Genomic DNA, 19113 nt, shown 5'->3' with positions numbered 1-19113 from the left:
TGCCCTCCCCACCTGGGCAAATATGGCAGGAGGGATGCCAACTCCCCCCTGCTGTGGAAACCCCACCATCACCACCAGCGACCCATGCCCCCCTCCTCCTCTCCCCGTACCTTTAAATGTTGGGAGCAGGAGGGGTGCCCAGTCCCTCCTGCTCCGTAGGCCTCCAGTGATCTTCGGGAGCAGGAGGAAGCGCAAAGTCCTCCTGCTCCTGCTGCTCTGCCGGCCCCAACGCAATGCCGGCCTTAGCACCTGCCCCGGTGCATCATGTGATGCATGAGGAGGGGCTTAAGGCCCCGATTAGCTCAGGCACATCGAGCCTCCTTTGGGAGGGGCCTGTGGCACCTGAGCCAATCAGAGACTTCCTTAGGGCTGAGCCTAAGGAAGTCTCTGATTGGCCATTTTTTAGCCAATCAGGAACTTCCTTAGGCTCGACCCTAAGGAAGTATCTGATTGGCTCAGGCACTTCAGGCCCTCCCAAGGGAGAAGCCCAAGGCGCCTGAGCCAATCAGGGCCATAGGCCCCTCCCCATGTATCACACGATGCACCGGTATGGGGCCTAAAGCCTCAGAAGCATTGCGGGAGGCATTGAAGCAGGAGGGATTGAGCACCCCTCCTGCGCCGTTATAGGTACGAGGAGGGGGTGGGGAGGGGACCAGAACAGGGAGTTGGCATGGCAGGAGGGAGTTGGGGGGGGGGGGAAGTCGGGTGTTTTACAGATAGCAGGAGGGAGTGGGAACCTTCCTGTCATAGAAGCGGGTATCAGCGCGGGGGTGGGGTTAAAACCACAGGCTGGCAATGCGTTTTGCAGAATATATAAAAAAGGAAGAATTCCTTTTTATGTTTTCTGCAAAAGCACATTGCCAGCCCGTGGTTTTAAAGGACAGGAGAGTTGGTAAGAAGTGAAGCGACTGGTCCTCAGCAACCGCTTCACTTTTCAATCGGCAAGCCCAATCGGTCTTCCTTCTTTTGTTTAGTGAATCGCTGCTTTCCTACTTTGCATGCCGTTTCCCCTCATTTGCATGTGCGGATCGGATCGGGTCAGAGGTTGATCGGCTAGGAGGTTAGTGAATTGGGTCGGGGTCGGGGAACGATCGCAAAATCTGGTTTTGCAATTGTCGGGACACGATCGGAAGGGTTAGTGAATCTAGCTGTTAGGGTGCTTTTATGCTTAACACAGCATAAAAAGAGCCTATCACAGGTCAAACTAAGGTGTCTCACGTTAGTTTTGGCATTTGTTTATGCTAACCACGGTTAATTACCTTTTACTATTTTTTTGTTGTTCACAGTTCAAGTTTATTTACTATTCTGCAAATCAAGTAATTATCTAAGTGGCTTAGAATTGAAATAATAAAAAAGAAGAGGGACAAGAAATACAGCACAGGGATGTCTAATTTACAATAATGCAATTACATAAATGTGGTATGTAAAGAACAGTAGAATATAATTGATTAATTTAATTAGGAATGATACAATAGGATGGAAGACAGTGAAAAAGCATGATAACAAAGTGAGAGGGATTTTGGCTGAAGTAGGGGGACAGAAGGTGAACCTTAGGAGGGCATGTTGGTGTCAACCCTATGATGACATCATCATCAGCAGTCCAGGCTGGGGGAGTGTATTTAAGTGAGACAGGAACAAGCCACGGCCCTTTTGAATTAACTATTCAGTGGTCGGTTACAGCGGCGTTAAGCTTTAGAAAGGTAAGCTAAAAGGTTTGTGCATTTTTTATTAAAGAACCATCTGTAAAAAGTGTTCCTACAGCATTGGGATATGGTAGTTAACTAAGTCCAAGATAGTAGCATAATTTAGATATGTAAGCATTAAAATGTTTGCTTTGATTTTATTAGGGATATGGTGCCTTGATAAAACCCCTTTGGGTGAAACATGTTGGTGGTATAAATCCCTGAAAGCATGACCACAATTTTTAAGCTAAGTATTTAAACTAGTTATATAGTAAGGTGGTAAAAAGTATTTATAAATTTAATAGCAAAGTATGGAAGATCCGGTGAGGAAGTAGTACATAAAGCCTGACACAATCCATTTGTATGAGTGCTAGGTGATACTTCTGAGGATCTATAAACATTGTATTATTCACTGTGAAGAGAGTTAGGATGGGTACGAGAATATACACCCTTTCAATTTGACGTTTGGGCTATACTCTCACAGAAAATTTAACTTGAACTATTAGGGTCAGAGAGTGGGCATCTTCTTTAAATACCTATCCTTAAATAGGTGTCAGTAAGTGCTCACATGATAATTTGTTTTATAATACGAGGGGCCGCTGAAAAGTTCTCAACCCAACCAAGAAGAGAATGGCGTGGAGCCATGAAACTTTCAAGTTTTTCCACATTTTCCTTGACCCTGTTCAATTCAGTTAAGCAAATGCACCTAGTACGGTGTTTCTCAAACTTTTTTTTTTTTTTTTAGCTCTGGCACACTAAACGGCACATTATAAAACTGCAAGACCAACAAAAAATTAAATTTGAGAGTTATTTTTTTAAAGTTCTTTAAGCTATCTATGGGTAATTGTAACAACGGTGAAACTTAAGTAGATAGAATAGAATTGCTAGTCAATACGATGGATGAGCTTGTTTACTGAAAACATGGCTTGATAGTCGACAAGCAAACGTTCATTTCATCATCCACCATATGCAGTTGTTCTCTTTTTTTTTATTTCTGTCAGAGCTGAAAATCCAAGTTCGGATAACTACTGCATAAAAAATAAAAATAAAATTACTTGCTGTTAGTTTTCAAGGACCAATCACATCAAAGAATGATGCTCGTTTGGGTGGTTGTATCCTTATGCACACAGACACACATAACATTGGCAGACTCTTGAATACGTGATGTGCATGTCATCTATTCTAGTGTATACTTATGAAGGGAATTTTTAAAAATAAAGTAAAATTCTAGAATCTCTCGTGGCACACCTGGAATCTCTTTGGGGCACACAATTTGAGAGTAAATGGGCACTAGTATAGGGAAATCAAACCATTATGACATCATCTGTGAGGTTGGCTCTTAGGCATTGGTGGAATGAGGCATTATGACATCACAATACGAGGGGCTGTTGAAAAGTTCTCAGCCCAACCAAGAAGAGAATCTTATTCCAAGTTATTCCACACATTTCTTGACACTTTTCGTTTCATTTTATATCATTGAAACAAAAGTGTCAAGAAAAGTAAGGAATAACTTGTAAGTTTCATAGCTCCATATCATTTTCTTCTTGGTTGGGCTGAGAACTTTTCAGCGGCCCCCCTCGTATCTGCGTGATAATGGTAACATTAATGCATGGCCACAAATGAAATTGATAGAGAATAAGGGTTTTTGTGGCTATGGTATAAATGGCCTTAGAATGAAGGAAAGACCCAAATAATGGAAAGCTACTGCCAATTCTTACCACAGCTTTGTAAAAGGATCTTTTAAATCATGCATTGGAGAAAAAAATCCCATCTATATCAGCTTCAAAGAAGAAATCTGTAATTGCACTGAAAACAGATGGTGTAGCAGACACAAAATGTCGCTGAAATCAAGACAGAGGGGCATCGTTATAACAACCCATAATAAGAACAATTTCCGTAATGCCCTTTGGCTAAGTAGGTTCATAGAAATTGAATATGTGAACTTGAAGTAAAGTAGGCTAAAGGTGGAAACAAATCATTACTTAAAAGTATATCTATCACGGGGAAAAAACTGAATGTGATACATATCAAGTAGGTAAGGCATTATTATTCACAAAATTACAGATCATCCAAGTTTGAGATGCAGAAAAAGTTATTCATTGACTACAGAATAAAACTCATTATATTGTAGCTTATGTAAAAAAAAGAAGAATCCTTGAGAATCTTGTTTAAAACTGAATAAAACCCTTCATGTGATTTTGTCAGATTGGATCTCTCTTGGATTCACACAATCCATTAGATGCTGTATTATAATATATGTGGCTTTCATTATCCCTTTTAGAATTGAGAAGCCACTCTCTTGACCTCACCAACACCCTCAGTTGAGTGTAAGCAGTGAAAGAATATGAATACACAGTCATGTCGGCTTAAACAAAGGGAGGGAAGCTTGCAAAAAATGCTTGCTGACACTTCCATCACCCAAGCGCCTCGTCTCACCTCTGTCAAACAGACAGTCCTCAGCAGTGTTGCCTCAGGGTCATGCACAGAATTGTTCAAGCCGCATTGTGTAAGATACAGTCTGTTCTTGTTACGTGCAGTAGTTCCCAGGAAAGTCCACGAACCGCAAAAATCACGCATAATGAAACGCGGTGTAATGTATACACCTTCAAGAGAGGCATATAGGTACCTACGGGGTAAATTCAATAAAAGGTGCCACAGTTTTAGGTGATGAGCGTGCATTCTATAGTGGCAGTTCCATACATAAATTCACAGTTTTGTGCCTAATCTTGGTCACAAACAATTACGCCGTGTCAAAGGCTGGTGTAAGTTCTCAAGCCTCACTGCCAACAGTGCGCGTAAGTCGTCATAATAATAATCCTGCCTGTTTCTCTTGTTGACTCCTTAATAAAAATGATTTTTCAAAAAATAATAATAAACAGTTAATATACCGCAAAGCTGTAAAGTTCTATGCGGTTTACAATAGTTAAAAAAAACAATAAAAGAAGTTGAATAGAACTAAAAAAGTTAAAAGCCAATAATTAGAGACAGTAAAATGATCAAAATAGTGCATAATAAAATTTTTACGAATTAGCTGCCTAAATACTTCGAAAACAGATATGTTTTTAGATGTCTCCTAAATTCTCCTTAAGTGTCAGTAAGTAAAAGCAATTGTTCTAAATCTTTACCCCATAACACTGCTTGATATGAAAAAAGATTTTGAAGATGTTTTTTAAGGGCTCCTGTTACGAAGCCGCGGTAGCGGCTTTAACGCACGCTTTTCATCATGCGCTAGCCCCTGCACTAACCGGAAAACTACCGCCTGCTCAAGAGGAGGCAGTAACGGCTAGCGCAGCCAGCGGTTTAGCGCGCACTATTACGCGCGTTAAAACCGCTACCGAGCCTTCGTAAAAGGAGCCCTAAGTTTACATCCTCTAACAGGCGGAAAAACAAAATTCAGATGTGAGGTTCTCTTAGGTCTGTTGGTTGCCAAAGAGAAAAGCTCAATTATATATTTGGGAGCTAAACCAAACAAAACCTTAAAACGGAAGCCACCAAACTTAAACTTCACCCGCGCCTCCATTGGCAGCCAATGCAGTACTCGATAGGAGGGGGTTACGTGATCGTATTTCTTCAACCTAAAAATCAGCCTGACCACCGCATTTTGTATTATTTGCAATAGAAACATAGAAAATGACGGCAGAAAAGGGCCACGGCCCATCAAGTCTGCCCACTCTAATGACCCACCCCTCTAATTTCTTCCATGAAGAGATCCCATATGCTTATCCCATATTTTCTTAAAATCTGGCACGCTGCTGGTCTCGATTACCTGCAGAGGAAGATCATTCCAATGATCAACCACCCTTTCGGTGAAGAAATACTTCCTGGTGTCGCCATGAAGTTTCCCACCCCTGATTTTCAACGGATGCCCTCTTGTTGCCGTGGGTCCTTTAAGAAAAAATATATCTTCTTCTACCTCGATATGGCCCATGACATATTTGAACGCCTCAATCATGTCTTCCTTCTCTCTGCGCTCCTCGAGTGAGTATAGCTGCAACTTACCCAGCCGTTCCTCATACGGGAGATCCTTGAGTCCCGAGACCATCCTGGTGGCCATTCGCTGAACCAACTCAACTCTCAGCACATCTTTTTGGTAATGTGGCCTCCAGAATTGTACACAATATTCCAGATGAGGTCTCACCATGGATCTGTACAACAGCATTATGACTTGGGGCTTTTGGCTGACGAAACTTCTACGGATACAACCCATCATTTGTCTAGCCTTGGATGAAGCTTTCTCCACTTGATTGGCCATCTTCATGTCTTCACTAATGATTACCCCCAAGTCTCGTTCTGCTGTAGTCCTTGCTAAGGTTTCACCATTTAGGGTGTAAGATCTGCATATTCTTCTGGGAAATTGCCAAATAGGCAATATTGCATTAATCAAGCTGGCTTAGAATAAGAGACTGTACCAAATCTCTAAATGATGAAACTTTTGCCAAATAGTAACAATTATCACACAATCATTGGCACCAATTAGCTCCTTAGACAATTTAATCAGGCGCACATCTTGGACTGGCACACAATTTTGGCCACCATATACAGAATCTGGGGGTAAATATCAAGCTGCTATGTTAAAAGTGTGTGTGTGTGTGTGTATGTGTGAGACAGAGTGTATTAATCCCCAGGTTAACTGCTTAACACACTTTAGGCATCTATGTCTGAGCACCCTTTGAATTGACCCTACACACCAGCATTTCGGTGTGTTGGCGTCCAAAAGGTTAGGTAGCCAAATGGCAGCGACAAAAAGTCATGCACCTCTCACCAGTGGCATAGTGAGGGTGAGAGGCACACAGGGCGGTGGTGCCAACCCATCCCCCACCGTTCCTTCTCTGCCCTCCACTGCTGCATGCCCCTTCCCTTCCCCCGTACCTCTTGAACTTTCCCAGCATGAGTAGCATCACCGACAGCCCACATCGGCGTCAGCTCTGACATCGTTTCCTAGGCGTGGGACCCGGAAATGACATCAGAGGGAGAACCGATGCTGGCATGAGCAACAGGTTGGAGTTGCTACTCGTGCCAGCAAAGGGCTAAAAGTACAGTGTGGGGGGGGGGGGGAGAGAGGAGGGAAGGCATGTATGTGACGGAGGAGGAGGAACGAGGAGCAGAGAGATGAGGTGCCAGCGCCCCCACCAAGACAGTACCCAGGGCGTACCGCTTCCCCCCGCCCCCTTACTATGCCACTGCCCCTCGCATGCATATTACTTATAGAATACTATAAGCTATGTGCATATATCTGCTAGCAATGCAGTGTGTGGCGCAGTGGTTGGAGCTATAGCCTCAGCACCCTGGGGTTGTGGGTTCAAACCCCGCGCTGCTCCTTGTGACCCTGGGCAAGTCACTTAATCCCCTCATTGCCCCAGGTACATTAGATAGATTGTGAGCCCACCGGGACAGATAGGGAAAATGCTTGAGTACCTGATTGTAAAACCGCTTAGATAACCTTGATAGGCGGTATATAAAAACCTAATAAACGTGAAACTCTATGGCTGCCATAAGTGCTCATGCTTACCTGCAAATGGTTATGCTAATCTTTTATTTGTTATTTCTAATGTTGCGCCAGTAGACTTTTTTGAACACTACCCCCTCCCCCCCTTTTACTAAACCGCGATAGCGGTTATTAGCGCAGGGAGCCGCACTGAATTCTCCGCGCTGCTCCTGACACTCATAGAGTTCCTATGAGTGTCGGGAGCAGCACAGAGCACTCAGCGTGGCTCCCTGTGCTAATAACTGCTATCGCGATTTAGTAAAAGGGGGAGCAGGTATGTTAACTAATGAAACAATATGGAGTTGCAACAGTTACCTGAGGATGAGGGTTTTGGAAGGCAGTTTTGGACAGGCTGTAAACCTTTGGTAGACTTGACGAGATCAGATGTTGAGATGCAAATGCTACTATCTTCTGAATTCTGGCTTTTATCTGTTGAAGGCACTTCTTGTTCAAATATTTTGGTTTTTACTGAAGGAGGTCGCAGAAGAGCTGGTTCGGAAGAGGCGAAAATCTCCGTTTCCAAGGCAGGGTCTTGCTTTGAAAGGTGGCGTCCTGTCACCCGGTTTCCCGAGTCAGGGAGAGGGAAGGTTCCTATTCCACTGTCCAAGGTTCTCATCTGGCAATTTGACTCTAAGACACGGGAAATGAGACAGAGTTAGACGATCACTAACACTCAAATAATGAATGAGACTGTCAGAAAAAGCAGTATCTTGAAGGGATGGTATTAAGACAACATTTTATATTAGTTAATATTTCAACTGGAATATAACATGCCCCATAGTATATTTGCACATATCAAAGATAGCTGAAGAGAATATTTTTACAGAAGGGTTACTATATTACTACTGCTATTAATTATGCATATAGCGCTACCAGAAATACACAGCACTGTACAGAGACACAAAGAAGACAGTCCCTGCTCAAAGGAGTTTACAATCTAAACAGACAAACAGGATGTCATGGTGCAGTTAAGGGGAACGGTTAATCTGCTGGGTGGGTTGGTGGGCAGAGGGGAGTACAGGACAATCAAGCCATTGTGACATCACTGATGAGGTTAGCTCTTATTGGTGGAAGAGCCATTATGACATCAGAAGCTCAGCTTTGCTTCCCAAAGACTGAAACTCTTCACACTACTACTACTACTATGAATTATTTCTATAGCACTACCAGACATACACAGCACTGTACAGTCACAAAGAAGAAAACAGTCCCTGCTTGAAAGAGCTTACAATCTAAACAACCAAGATAGACAAACAGTTAAAATCCTCAGGTAACTGCTGGTTGGGTTGGTGGGCAGTAGGGAGTAGGGTTATGGATTGAAGGCTAAATCAAAAAGGTGGGTTTTCAGTTTGCTTTTAAACAAGGGAAAGGGCTTGGCAGACAAACTCAGGTAATTTGTTCCAGGCATAGGGGCAGCTAGATGAAAGGAACAAAGTCTGGAATTGGCAGTGGAGGAGAAGGGTACCGATAAGAGCAGCTGATCTGAAGAACAGAGTTCTCTGGGAGGGGTATAAGGAGAGAGGAGAGGTATTGAAGGGCAGCAAAATGAACACACTTGTAGGTTAGTAATAGGAGTTTGAATTGTATGCGAAGGCAGATAGGGAGCCAGTGAAGTGATTTAAGGAGAGCGTAACAAGGTTGGTAGAAGATAACCATGCATCAGAGTTTTGCACAGATTGTAGGGGCGGGGAAGAGGCGGTACTGCGGGAGACGAGTTAGAAGTAGATTGCCGTAATCTAGGCATGAGGTTACAAGAGTGTGGACAAGGGACCAGGTAGTGTGCGCAGAAGAAGCAGCAAATTATATGTATGTAAAAATAACTGCAGAGATTAAGGGACCCTTTTACTCGAGGGTGTTAGGCCCTAATGTGCACTTAGGACCATATTCTATATATGGCCCCTAACAAATTGACGCCGACTAGAATGGCAGCGTGATTCTACAAGTTGCGCATACCTTTCATAGAATCATGTTTAGCTCCGGTGTGTGACGCAAAATTTAGGCGAAGTCATTTAGACTGGCTAAAACCAGGCCTAAATTCCTCTACCTAAGTTATGCATGCTTTGAGCATGCTCTATGACAATGTACCTAACTTTTAGGGATGTCCCCAACCTGCCTTTGGCCACACCCCCTTTTCAAATTTGCACACTGCAACTGGCACAGAATCACGTGCGCACTGCAACTGTACATGCTCAACTTTAGGGATCGTGTACAGAATTTGGGGTTTAGTATAGGAAAACAGGTTACCACAAAATGCATTAATGTGATTTGCAGTATTTTGCCTGCTTGTATGTGCTAAGTACATGTTGACTATTTAAAAAAATACATTTTTTTAGAGGGGGGCGAGTCATGGCTGGAGCGTGGGCATTCCTATATTATCCAGAGAGCATGTTCATGTTAGCAGGTGGAGGGGATGTGGAGACCACGTGTGCCCACCCAGTTTGCCCAGTGGCCCACCCAAAATGTGAGGTCTGGCTATGCCTCTGATGTGGGGGTCCATAAATCACGGCATACACCTCATTTAAACCACTAGGAATGTGAACTGCTATGAAGCTAAGTGGAGAGGAAGGTTGTTTTGGGGTTTTTTTTTAAACCCGTGCTTCTAAGAAATAAAACCTCATTCAAAGATGCACAGTTGTTACTCATGTAATGTAATCCGGTTGAATTTCTGAAATGAGCTCCTCACTTGAAACAGAATAGCCAGCTTTATGCAGTACCATAATTCATATTCAAATCCAATTAAAATTAAGTACATTATGAGAGTAATTATATTTGCATAAACAGTGCCTAATATTTGAATTACCATGAACTCTACCAGTTTTTCAAAATGAGAAATGTGCCTTAGAGATTGCTTCCAAAGAAATAACAGTGAATGCATAACACACACCACAACCTCTAACATCTGAAACACCACTCAGCTTAGGAAAAAAAGAAATAATAGTAAATACACAATAAATGCCATCATCTCAAACATTTTAAATACTAACACTGAGGAGTATGATGCAGGGGTCAAAGCTAAAGCCTCAGCACCCTGAGGTTGTGGGTTCAAACCTACATTACTCCTTGTGACTCTGGACAAGTCACTTAATCCCCCCATTGCCCCAGGTACATTAGATCGATTGTGAGCCCACCAGGACAGACAGAGAAAAATACTTGAGTACCTGAATAAATTCATGTAAACCCTTCTGAGCTCCCCTGGGAGAACAGTATAGAAAATTGAATAAAAAACTAGTGTGAAAAGCTTCAGCCTCTGATAACCAGAGCTGGTACTGTGACATCACAATGCCTCATTCCACCAATGCCTGAGCCAACTTCATCAGTGATGTCACAATAGCTCACCTTTACTACATTTTGATTTCTAGAGTGGTGCAGTGGTTAAAGCTACAACCTCAGCACCCTGGGGTTGTGGGTTCAAACCCACGCTGCTCCTTGTGACTCTGGACAAGTCACTTAATCCCCCCATTGCCCCAGGTACATTAGATCGATTGTGAGCCCACCAGGACAGACAGAGAAAAATACTTGAGTACCTGAATAAATTCATATAAACCATTCTGAGCTCCCCTGGGAGAACGGTATAGAAAATTGAATAAATAAAATAACTTAAGATGAAGAAATAATAATAAGAGAACATTAAACATCGTAGTGTCAAACATCTAAATTATCAATAAAGAAATAACCCCCCCTTTTAAGAAGCCACGTCCGGCTGTTTTATTACTAGCCATGGCGGAAAAAACTCTGACGCTCATAGGAATTCTAGGAACATCGGAGCTTTTACTGCCACGGCCAGAGATAAAAATGCCTCACGCAGTTTCACAAAAGGGAGGGAAACTTTGCAATAAGTCAAATGAAAAAAAAAAAATAGAATTTAGTAGATGTTAGAAATACATTTTGGATAAGTTGCCAACATAGTTAAGAATATAAATGTTTCTGGATTTGTTTTGTCAGTAAAAAAAAAAAAAAAATACACCCAACTATGTAACAACTCAAGCAAGATTAAATTAATGAATTTTGTTTCCAGAACATGAATGCCATCTGTAGAGACCTTATTAGTAAAGCTAAGCACGTGCTAATGGAATTAGCATGCACTAAGGCAGTGTTCGTCAACCTTTTTACACCTATGGACCTGCAGAAATAAAAGAATTATATTGTGGACCGGCATCAGTCCGCGGACAGGCAGTTGAAGAACACTGGGATAAGTCGTGGGCCAGACCCCGCCCATCTCTACCCAGTCTCCAACACAGACCCCGCCTCCATAACAGTACTAATTGTAATACTATTTTTTCCATTCATTTTTCATACATACACACAATATAATCTTATTAATAACACATAATGGTTAACCACAAAATTAAACTACACAAACCACAGTGACAGCAGATGTAAATTCTCAAAATTGACATAATTCAAACACTAAATTCAAAAATAAAATCATTCCCCCCTACCTTTGTTGTCTCCCTCCCTCCATGCTATGCCTTACCTTCTGGCCTGCTCCTGCTTGGCCATTTTATGCCGCCCCCCCGGTGTTATCTTCAGGCCGGCTCCCTCTTCCTCACTGATGCAGTGCACAAAGCTGTGGGCAGCGGCTCCTTGCGCGTCCTGTGCCTCATCTGGAAGCCAAGGCTTCCGGTCCAGGCGCAGGACGCGCATAACTCTGTGCACTGAATCAGCTGGCTGAGGGAGCTGGCTTGAAGATAACGCCGCATCGATCACACCGGCGGTTGGAGAACACTGTTTTGGGCCTGATGCATGTGCTGGCCCTGTGGACCGGCAGGAAATTTCTGTGGACCGGCACCGGTCCACGGACCGGTGGTTGAAGAACACTGCACTAAGGGATGGATTCTACAAACGGCACCAGTATCGGCAGCCGCCAATCCTGCTTCAGCGCCGTTTGTAGAATCACGGCTTTGTGAAAGGTGGGCACCAGAAATGTAGGCCAGGGTTTTTAAGGCCTACATTTACGGTACCTACCTTTCATGTGAACTGCAGCTACGGAGGTGCTTTACGATGCCTAACACCATTTCAGGTGTTAACCTTGCATACAGTGGCATTAGGCGCTGTAACCACTGTAGCCGCGATGCAAGTGCCTACTTTTTTCTTAACTGCTTTTATTAATTTTTTAGAACTGCATTTTGCACTTAAGTTGGGCACCGGTAGAGCGCCATTTATAGAATATGGGCTGGATTCTATATAGGACACCCAGTCTCAGAAGTTGCCTAAGCTGCTTTTGAGAATCGCACACAGGCATCCTATATAGAATCGCGTCTGTCCGTGAGCCCACCTAACACCACGATTCTCTAATTGGCGTCCATGTCGCAGATGCTGGTTAGAGAATCGGGTTGCCGCTGAGCGGATTGTGGCAAAGGAATCTCCCTGCCGTGATCAGTTTAGCGGTAGGGAACCAGTCCCCCATTCCCGCAAAGACTACCAGCAGGAGGGATGCACAATCCCTCCTGCCGGAAACCCCCTCCCCCATCCCCACAAAGATCCCCAGCAGGAGGGATGCCCAATCCCTCCTGCCGGAACTCCCCCATCCCTGCAAAGATCAGCAGCAGGAGGGATGTCTGGAACCCCCCAACCCAAAAATAGCCCTATGACCATCCGGACATCACCCCCCGGCCCAAGCCCACCCGAAACCCCCCTAACCTTATTGAGCCTTCCTGCCTCTAGCTGGTTGGCCCGCCTTCACTAGAATGGCAGGCCTGCCCCTTTCCAGTGCATTGTGGGATGCACCAGGGAGGGGCCTAAGGCCCTTTTCGCCCATAGGAGGGGCTTAGGCACCTGGGCCAACTGAAATCTTAGGCCTCTCTCGCAGTGGCCTAAGATTCCAGTTGGCCAGATCCCTCCCAGTAGGTGGCCCCACATTTGGCCTGTAAGTTCCTCTTTTTCCTTTCCTTATATCGTATGCATTTAATATATTAACTTCAATGACTGCATTGTTTGTAATTTCGATTAACTGATGTGAACCGCCTAGTACTCCCTGGGTATGGCGGTATACAAAAATAAAATTATTATTATTATTAATTATTGCTAAGCCACTGAAATAACACTTTATACAAGTTCACTTACAATATCAAAAAAATAAAACCCTCCAGATGCTCTGAGACAGGGTTTATGCGAAGTGTTTTGCCTGAGGCAGGCTCCAATGCTGAAACACAGACCATGTCAGGTCTGCAGCATTCTCTGTATCTGATAAGACATTTTTATTGACTTTTTAATAAATTTATTTATTTATTTATTCAATTTTCTATACCGTTCTCCCAGGAGAGCTCAGAACCGATCCAGGACTAATTCCCATTGCTCAATTTGGGTGCGCATTCCTGGTATTCTATAACCCTAAGCACAAAATATAGGACTCCCTGCCCCCGACCCACCCATGCACCTCCCATGGTCACACCCACTTTTGAGTTGCACATTAGAGAATGACACAAGGAAGAACGTGCACTGGTAGGGCTAGTCTCAGTTAGGGCGCTGGTCTTTGACCAGAGGGCCGCCGCGTGAACGGACTGCTGGGCATGACGGACCACTGGTCTGACCCAACAGCGGTAATTCTTATGTTCTTATGTACCTGCAGGAACTCTATTTCCCCATCCCGTCCCCGCTAGTTTTGTCGCTGTCCCTGCCCCATTCCTGTAAGCTCTGTCTTAACCGCACAAGCCTCAAACAGTTATGATTTTAAAGTGGTTAAGGCTTGTGCAGATGAGGACAGAGCTTAGGCATTGGGGGAATGAAGCATTATGACAATGTGGAGGATATGTGGTCGTCTCTGAAGTCCATCCTACAGAAGCAACAGACCGATACATAAAGACAGTAAGTAAACGCAGGAGAAACAAAAGACCCCAATGGTTCAGTAAAGAAATTTCAGACCTAGTTAAACAGAAAAAAGACGCATTTATCACCTACAAACATTTAGGCAGAGAGGGGGCGAAAGAGGACTATCTAGACAGATCTAAAGCTGTCAAAGCAGCTGTCAGAGAAGCCAAACTCCGAATGGAGGAAGAGCTAGCACGGAAAATTAAGAAAGGGGATAAATCTTTCTTCAGCTATACTAGTGACAGGAAAAGAAACAAAGATTGGATAGTACGCCTGAAGCAATCGGACGGTAACTTTGCGGAATCAGATTCTGAGAAGGCAGAACTACTAAACAAATACTTCTGTTCATTGTTCACCCGCGAAGCGCCGGGAGCTGGTCCACAGCTGCAGACGGGAGATAATCAGAAAGACCCGTTTCATGATTTCGAATTTACGCCCAGTAGCGTCTATGACGAACTATCAAGACTCAAAGTAAACAAAGCCATGGGACCGGATAACCTATACCCCAGAATGCTCAGGGAGTTAAGGGAAGTCCTGGCAGAACCATTATCTGTTCTTTTCAATCTTTCCCTAAGCACAGGAAGGGTCCCCTTGGACTGGAAAACCGCCAACGTAATCCCACTCCACAAAAAGGGCTGCAGGACAGAGACAGCAAACTACAGACCAGTGAGTCTCACGTCTATAGTGTGTAAACTCATGGAAACACTGATCAAACAAAATCTTGACACAATCTTAGACGAAGAAAAACTGCGTGATCCACACCAACACGGGTTCACCCAGGGTAGATCCTGCCAATCTAATCTGATTAGCTTTTTTGACTTGGTTATTAGACAACTGGACGCCGGAGAGTCACTGGACGTGGTATATTTGGACTTCAGTAAAGCATTTGATAGCGTCCCTCATCGAAGATTACTGAACAAGCTGAAATCGATAGGATTAGGAGACACTCTAACTACATGGGTTGGGGATTGGCTGAGCGGTAGACTTCAGAAGGTGGTGGTGAACGGTACCTCATCCGAAGCATCGGACGTGATCAGTGGAGTGCCGCAGGGCTCGGTCCTGGGCCCGATTCTATTTAACTTATTCATAAGAGATATGACGCAAGGAATTAGAGGAAGGGTATCACTGTTCGCCGACGACGCCAAACTTTGCAACATAGTAGGCAAAAGCTTATTACCTGATAATATGACACACGACCTACTGTTGCTGGAACAATGGTCAACTACTTGGCAGCTAGGCTTCAATGCTAAACAATGCAAGATAATGCACCTGGGTAAGAGAAACCCATGTAGAACTTATATACTAAATGGTGAGACCTTGGTTAGGACCACGGCGGAACACGACCTAGGGGTGATCATTAGTGAGGACATGAAGGTTGCCAATCAAGTGGAGAAGGCTTCCTCCAGGGCAAGACAAATGATGGGGTGTATCCGCAGAGGTTTCGTCAGCAGGAGACCTGAAGTTATGATGCCATTGTACAGAGCCATGGTGAGGCCTCACTTGGAGTACTGTGTTCAGTTTTGGAGACCACACTACTGAAAGGACGTGCTGAGGATCGAATCGGTTCAGCGAACGGCCACCAGGATGGTCTTGGGGCTCAAGGATCTCACGTATGAAGAAAGATTTAAAAAATTGCGGCTGTACTCACTTGAGGAAAGAAGAGAACGGGGAGATATGATTGAAACATATAAGTACATCACGGGACGCATCGAGTCAGAAGATGATATCTTCTGGCTCATGGGACCCTCGACCACCAGAGGGCATCCGCTGAAGATCAGGGGAGGGAAGTTTCATGGCGACTCCAGGAAGTACTTCTTCACCGAAAGAGTAGTGGATCATTGGAACAGACTCCCACTCCAGGTGATAAAGGCCAGCAGCGTGACGGATTTTAAGAGAAAATGGGATACTCATGTGGGATCTTTAAGGGAGTAAATTCAGGGGAGGGGATACTTGGAATGGGCAGACTTGGTGGGCTATAGCCCTTTTCTGCTGCTTTTTTCTATGTTTCTATGTTTCTATGACATCACAATCTGAGCTCTAGAATGTTGCAACTTATGATTTTAAAGTGGTTAAGGCTTGTGCAGATGAGGACAGAGCTTAGGTATTGGTGGAATGAGGCATTATGACATCACAATCTGAGCTCTAGAATGTTGCTACTTCTGATTTTAACCTTTTCTATCTTGGGACCCCAGCTTTGGAACAAACTTCCAATCTATTTGCGCGCTGAAACCTCCTTAGAAAAATTTAAAAGCATTCTAAAAAGCTATCTTTATAAAGATGCTTATGAATCTTAGAACAGACAATCCTTTTGACTCTCCTATTTACTTTTAGATCAGGTCTTACCTAAACAATTACTCTTAGACTAAGTCTTCATAAAAAAAAAAAAAATTATCTTTAATACCTCTCCTAAAGTTGTTCTTCCCTAACTGTTATTTTATTTTTAATTGTTTATTTTAAATCAAATGTAATTTAACCTTTCATTCCTTACGTATCTTTAATGTAATCTATATATATAAAATCGGAGGTATGTATGTGTGTATGTATGTGTGTGTGTGTGTATGTATGTGCCGCGATCACGCAAAAACGGCTTGACCGATTTGAACGAAACTTGGTATGCAGATCCCTCACTACCTGGGATGATATGTTCTGGGGGTCTCGCGGCCCACCTGCACACGTGGGCGGAGCTACAAACAGAAAATCAGATTTCACCCATTCATGTCAATGGAAAAAATGTAAAAAGCTGCCAACGCAAAAACGGCTTGCCCGATTTGAACTAAACTTGGTATGCAGATCCCTCACTACCTGGGGTGATATGTTCTGGGGGTCTCGCGGCCCACCTGCACACGTGGGCGGAGCTACAAACAGAAAATCTGATTTCACCCATTCATGTCAATGGAAAAATTGTAAAAAGCTGCCAACGCAAAAACGGCTTGCCCGATTTGAACGAAACTTGCAACACATCTTCCTTTTCAGTTTAAGAGCTTGCAAATTCCAGTGAGACTTGCATTCTCTATCACAATCAACAAATCACTGGGACAGACTATTACATACTGTGGAGTGGATTTAAGATCCCCCTGTTTTTCCCATGGTCAGCTCTATGTTGCTTGCTCAAGGGTGGGTTCACCCAAGAATTTATATGTTCTTGCTCCTGGAGTTGAAACTAAAAATGTTGTTTATAATCAAGTTTTGTGTTAGTTGTATTGTATTCATTTTGTCAAATATTTCACATTATAATTTGAATATTGTACTTTTCATAAAGCTGTAAAAAAATAATTTCATTCACCGCTATAAAGTATCTTTATTTGAATCCATTTACAGTGTTATTGCTATAATTAAATACTCGTGCAACGCCGGGGCATCAGCTAGTTATGGATAAAACTGTATGTTTTTATGGTTTTAAACTGTTTTATTTGTCCCTCCAGATTATTACTGGGCTGACCGATCCAAAAATAAGCAACTGCTGAGGACCAGTCACTCAGGTCCTTTCCTGACGGCCCTGCCTTCTGCCGCCCTGCTCTCTGCCCTGCTTTTCTGCTCTCTTCCCCGCAGTGCAAGCCCGTGGTTTTAACCCGCGGGTTTAAAGCGGGTTAAAACCATGGGCTCGTGAAAAAAAAGTAAAAAGCTCCGCCAGGCACGGAGGGCCAGCGCATATGCGTCGGGATAGCTATTCAGTGATCCCTGCAGTCAGTTGGGGGGGGTGATTCCGATCGCCCTCATTTGCATGAGGGCGGTTCGTGAATCAGCCCCCTGGACACGTGCCCTTAGTGAATCTAGCCCAAATTTAGAAAGACCATACGGCTTTTTAAAGGTATCAGACTGTTTATAAAACAAAGATTTACTGTAGCATTCCTGCTTTTGTTTATTCTAGACATGGAGCCCTGAATGCAGGTACTTTATCTCTGTCTAAATACGGAGATAGCAGAAGTCCAAGCTTTTCTGTATTTACCAATTCTGTTTCTTTAACCAGAGGGCTGTGCTGGAGATATACATAGATCCTTAGATTAGCTATTCTTGAAGGTCTAAAGTCAAGTTACATATAAACTCTTATCAGTAAAAAATCAATAATGTTTAATAATTGTAAAACATATGAATTGGTTATTAGGAACTGCTGTAGCAACTTTACTTCTCATCATATGGTAATATTTTTTTTAAGTACTTGTGCACTCCATGCATAGACAAATTAAAACAGGGATCTCAAAGGCCCTCCTTGAGGGCCGCAATCCAATCGGATTTTCAGGATTTCCCCAATGAATATGCATTGAAAGCAGTGCATGCACATAGATCTCATGCATATTCATTGGGGAAATCCTGAAAACCCGACTGGATTGCGGCCCTCAAGGAGGGACTTTGAGACCCCTGAATTAAAAGTAAATAACAAGAAACATCTTTAAATAAGCAACAAATATTTTCAAAATACTGGCATTTAATGAGACATGGAGAGGCTGAAAACAGTATTAAGAGTACTGCCATCCATAAATCAAATTGTTACACAGTTTACAATTAAAAAGTGGTGATTTTTCACCTAGCCTTCTTTTTGATCATACACTGGTAGCATGCAAAATACCTGCTGCATTTGTTAGGTGATTATAAACTGTTAATGAGCCCATATGAAGACCAAATGAAGCCAGGCTAACAGAGGTTGCAGAGTCTTCAGTAAGGGCTTCAGGAACAGCTTCTTACGACCCTGGGCTGAGTCTAGAAGACCAAGATAAGACTGAATCCTTGCAGTGAGATAAAGACAGGTTGTTCACCCTCTCCAAGGTAGAGAGAAGGAGAGGGCACTCTCTAAAGTTGAAAGGGGATAGATTATGTACAAACGTAAGGAAGTGGTGGAAAACTGGGAACGCTCTTCCGGTGGCTGTTATAGGGGAAAACACCCTCCAGGGATTCAAGACAAAGTTAGACAAGTTCCTGCTGAACCAGAACGTACGCAGGAAAGGCTAGTGAGGGCTGCCGAGTGAGCGGACTGCTGGGCATGATGGACCAGTAGTCTGACCCAGCAGCGGTAATTCTTATGTTCTAACAGCAAAGTTCCAAGCTGAGTAACAGGAAAGTTTCTTTTCTCTCTTTTTTTTTTTTTTGTTCCTCAAATTCAAATCTTCTTTAGTACTGTATCTTAAAAAGTTATCTCTGGAGCAG

The 19113-nt window shown here is 43.4% G+C and overlaps 1 protein-coding gene across 1 annotated transcript in view; it reads right to left on the bottom strand.

The window, feature by feature from the left end:
- NCKAP5 (NCK associated protein 5) overlaps positions 1-19113 on the bottom strand; it is a 1115675-nt gene that overhangs the window by 92768 nt on the left and 1003794 nt on the right. The window contains 1 exon segment of the mRNA XM_033946444.1: positions 7483-7797. Coding sequence (XP_033802335.1) covers positions 7483-7797 — 315 coding nt within the window.

Source organism: Geotrypetes seraphini, chromosome 5 (assembly GCF_902459505.1).
Source record: "Geotrypetes seraphini chromosome 5, aGeoSer1.1, whole genome shotgun sequence".
NCBI classification, from domain to species: domain Eukaryota; kingdom Metazoa; phylum Chordata; class Amphibia; order Gymnophiona; family Dermophiidae; genus Geotrypetes; species Geotrypetes seraphini.
Note: the sequence above shows the minus strand (reverse complement) of the source record. Positions and strands in the feature narration are given on the sequence as shown.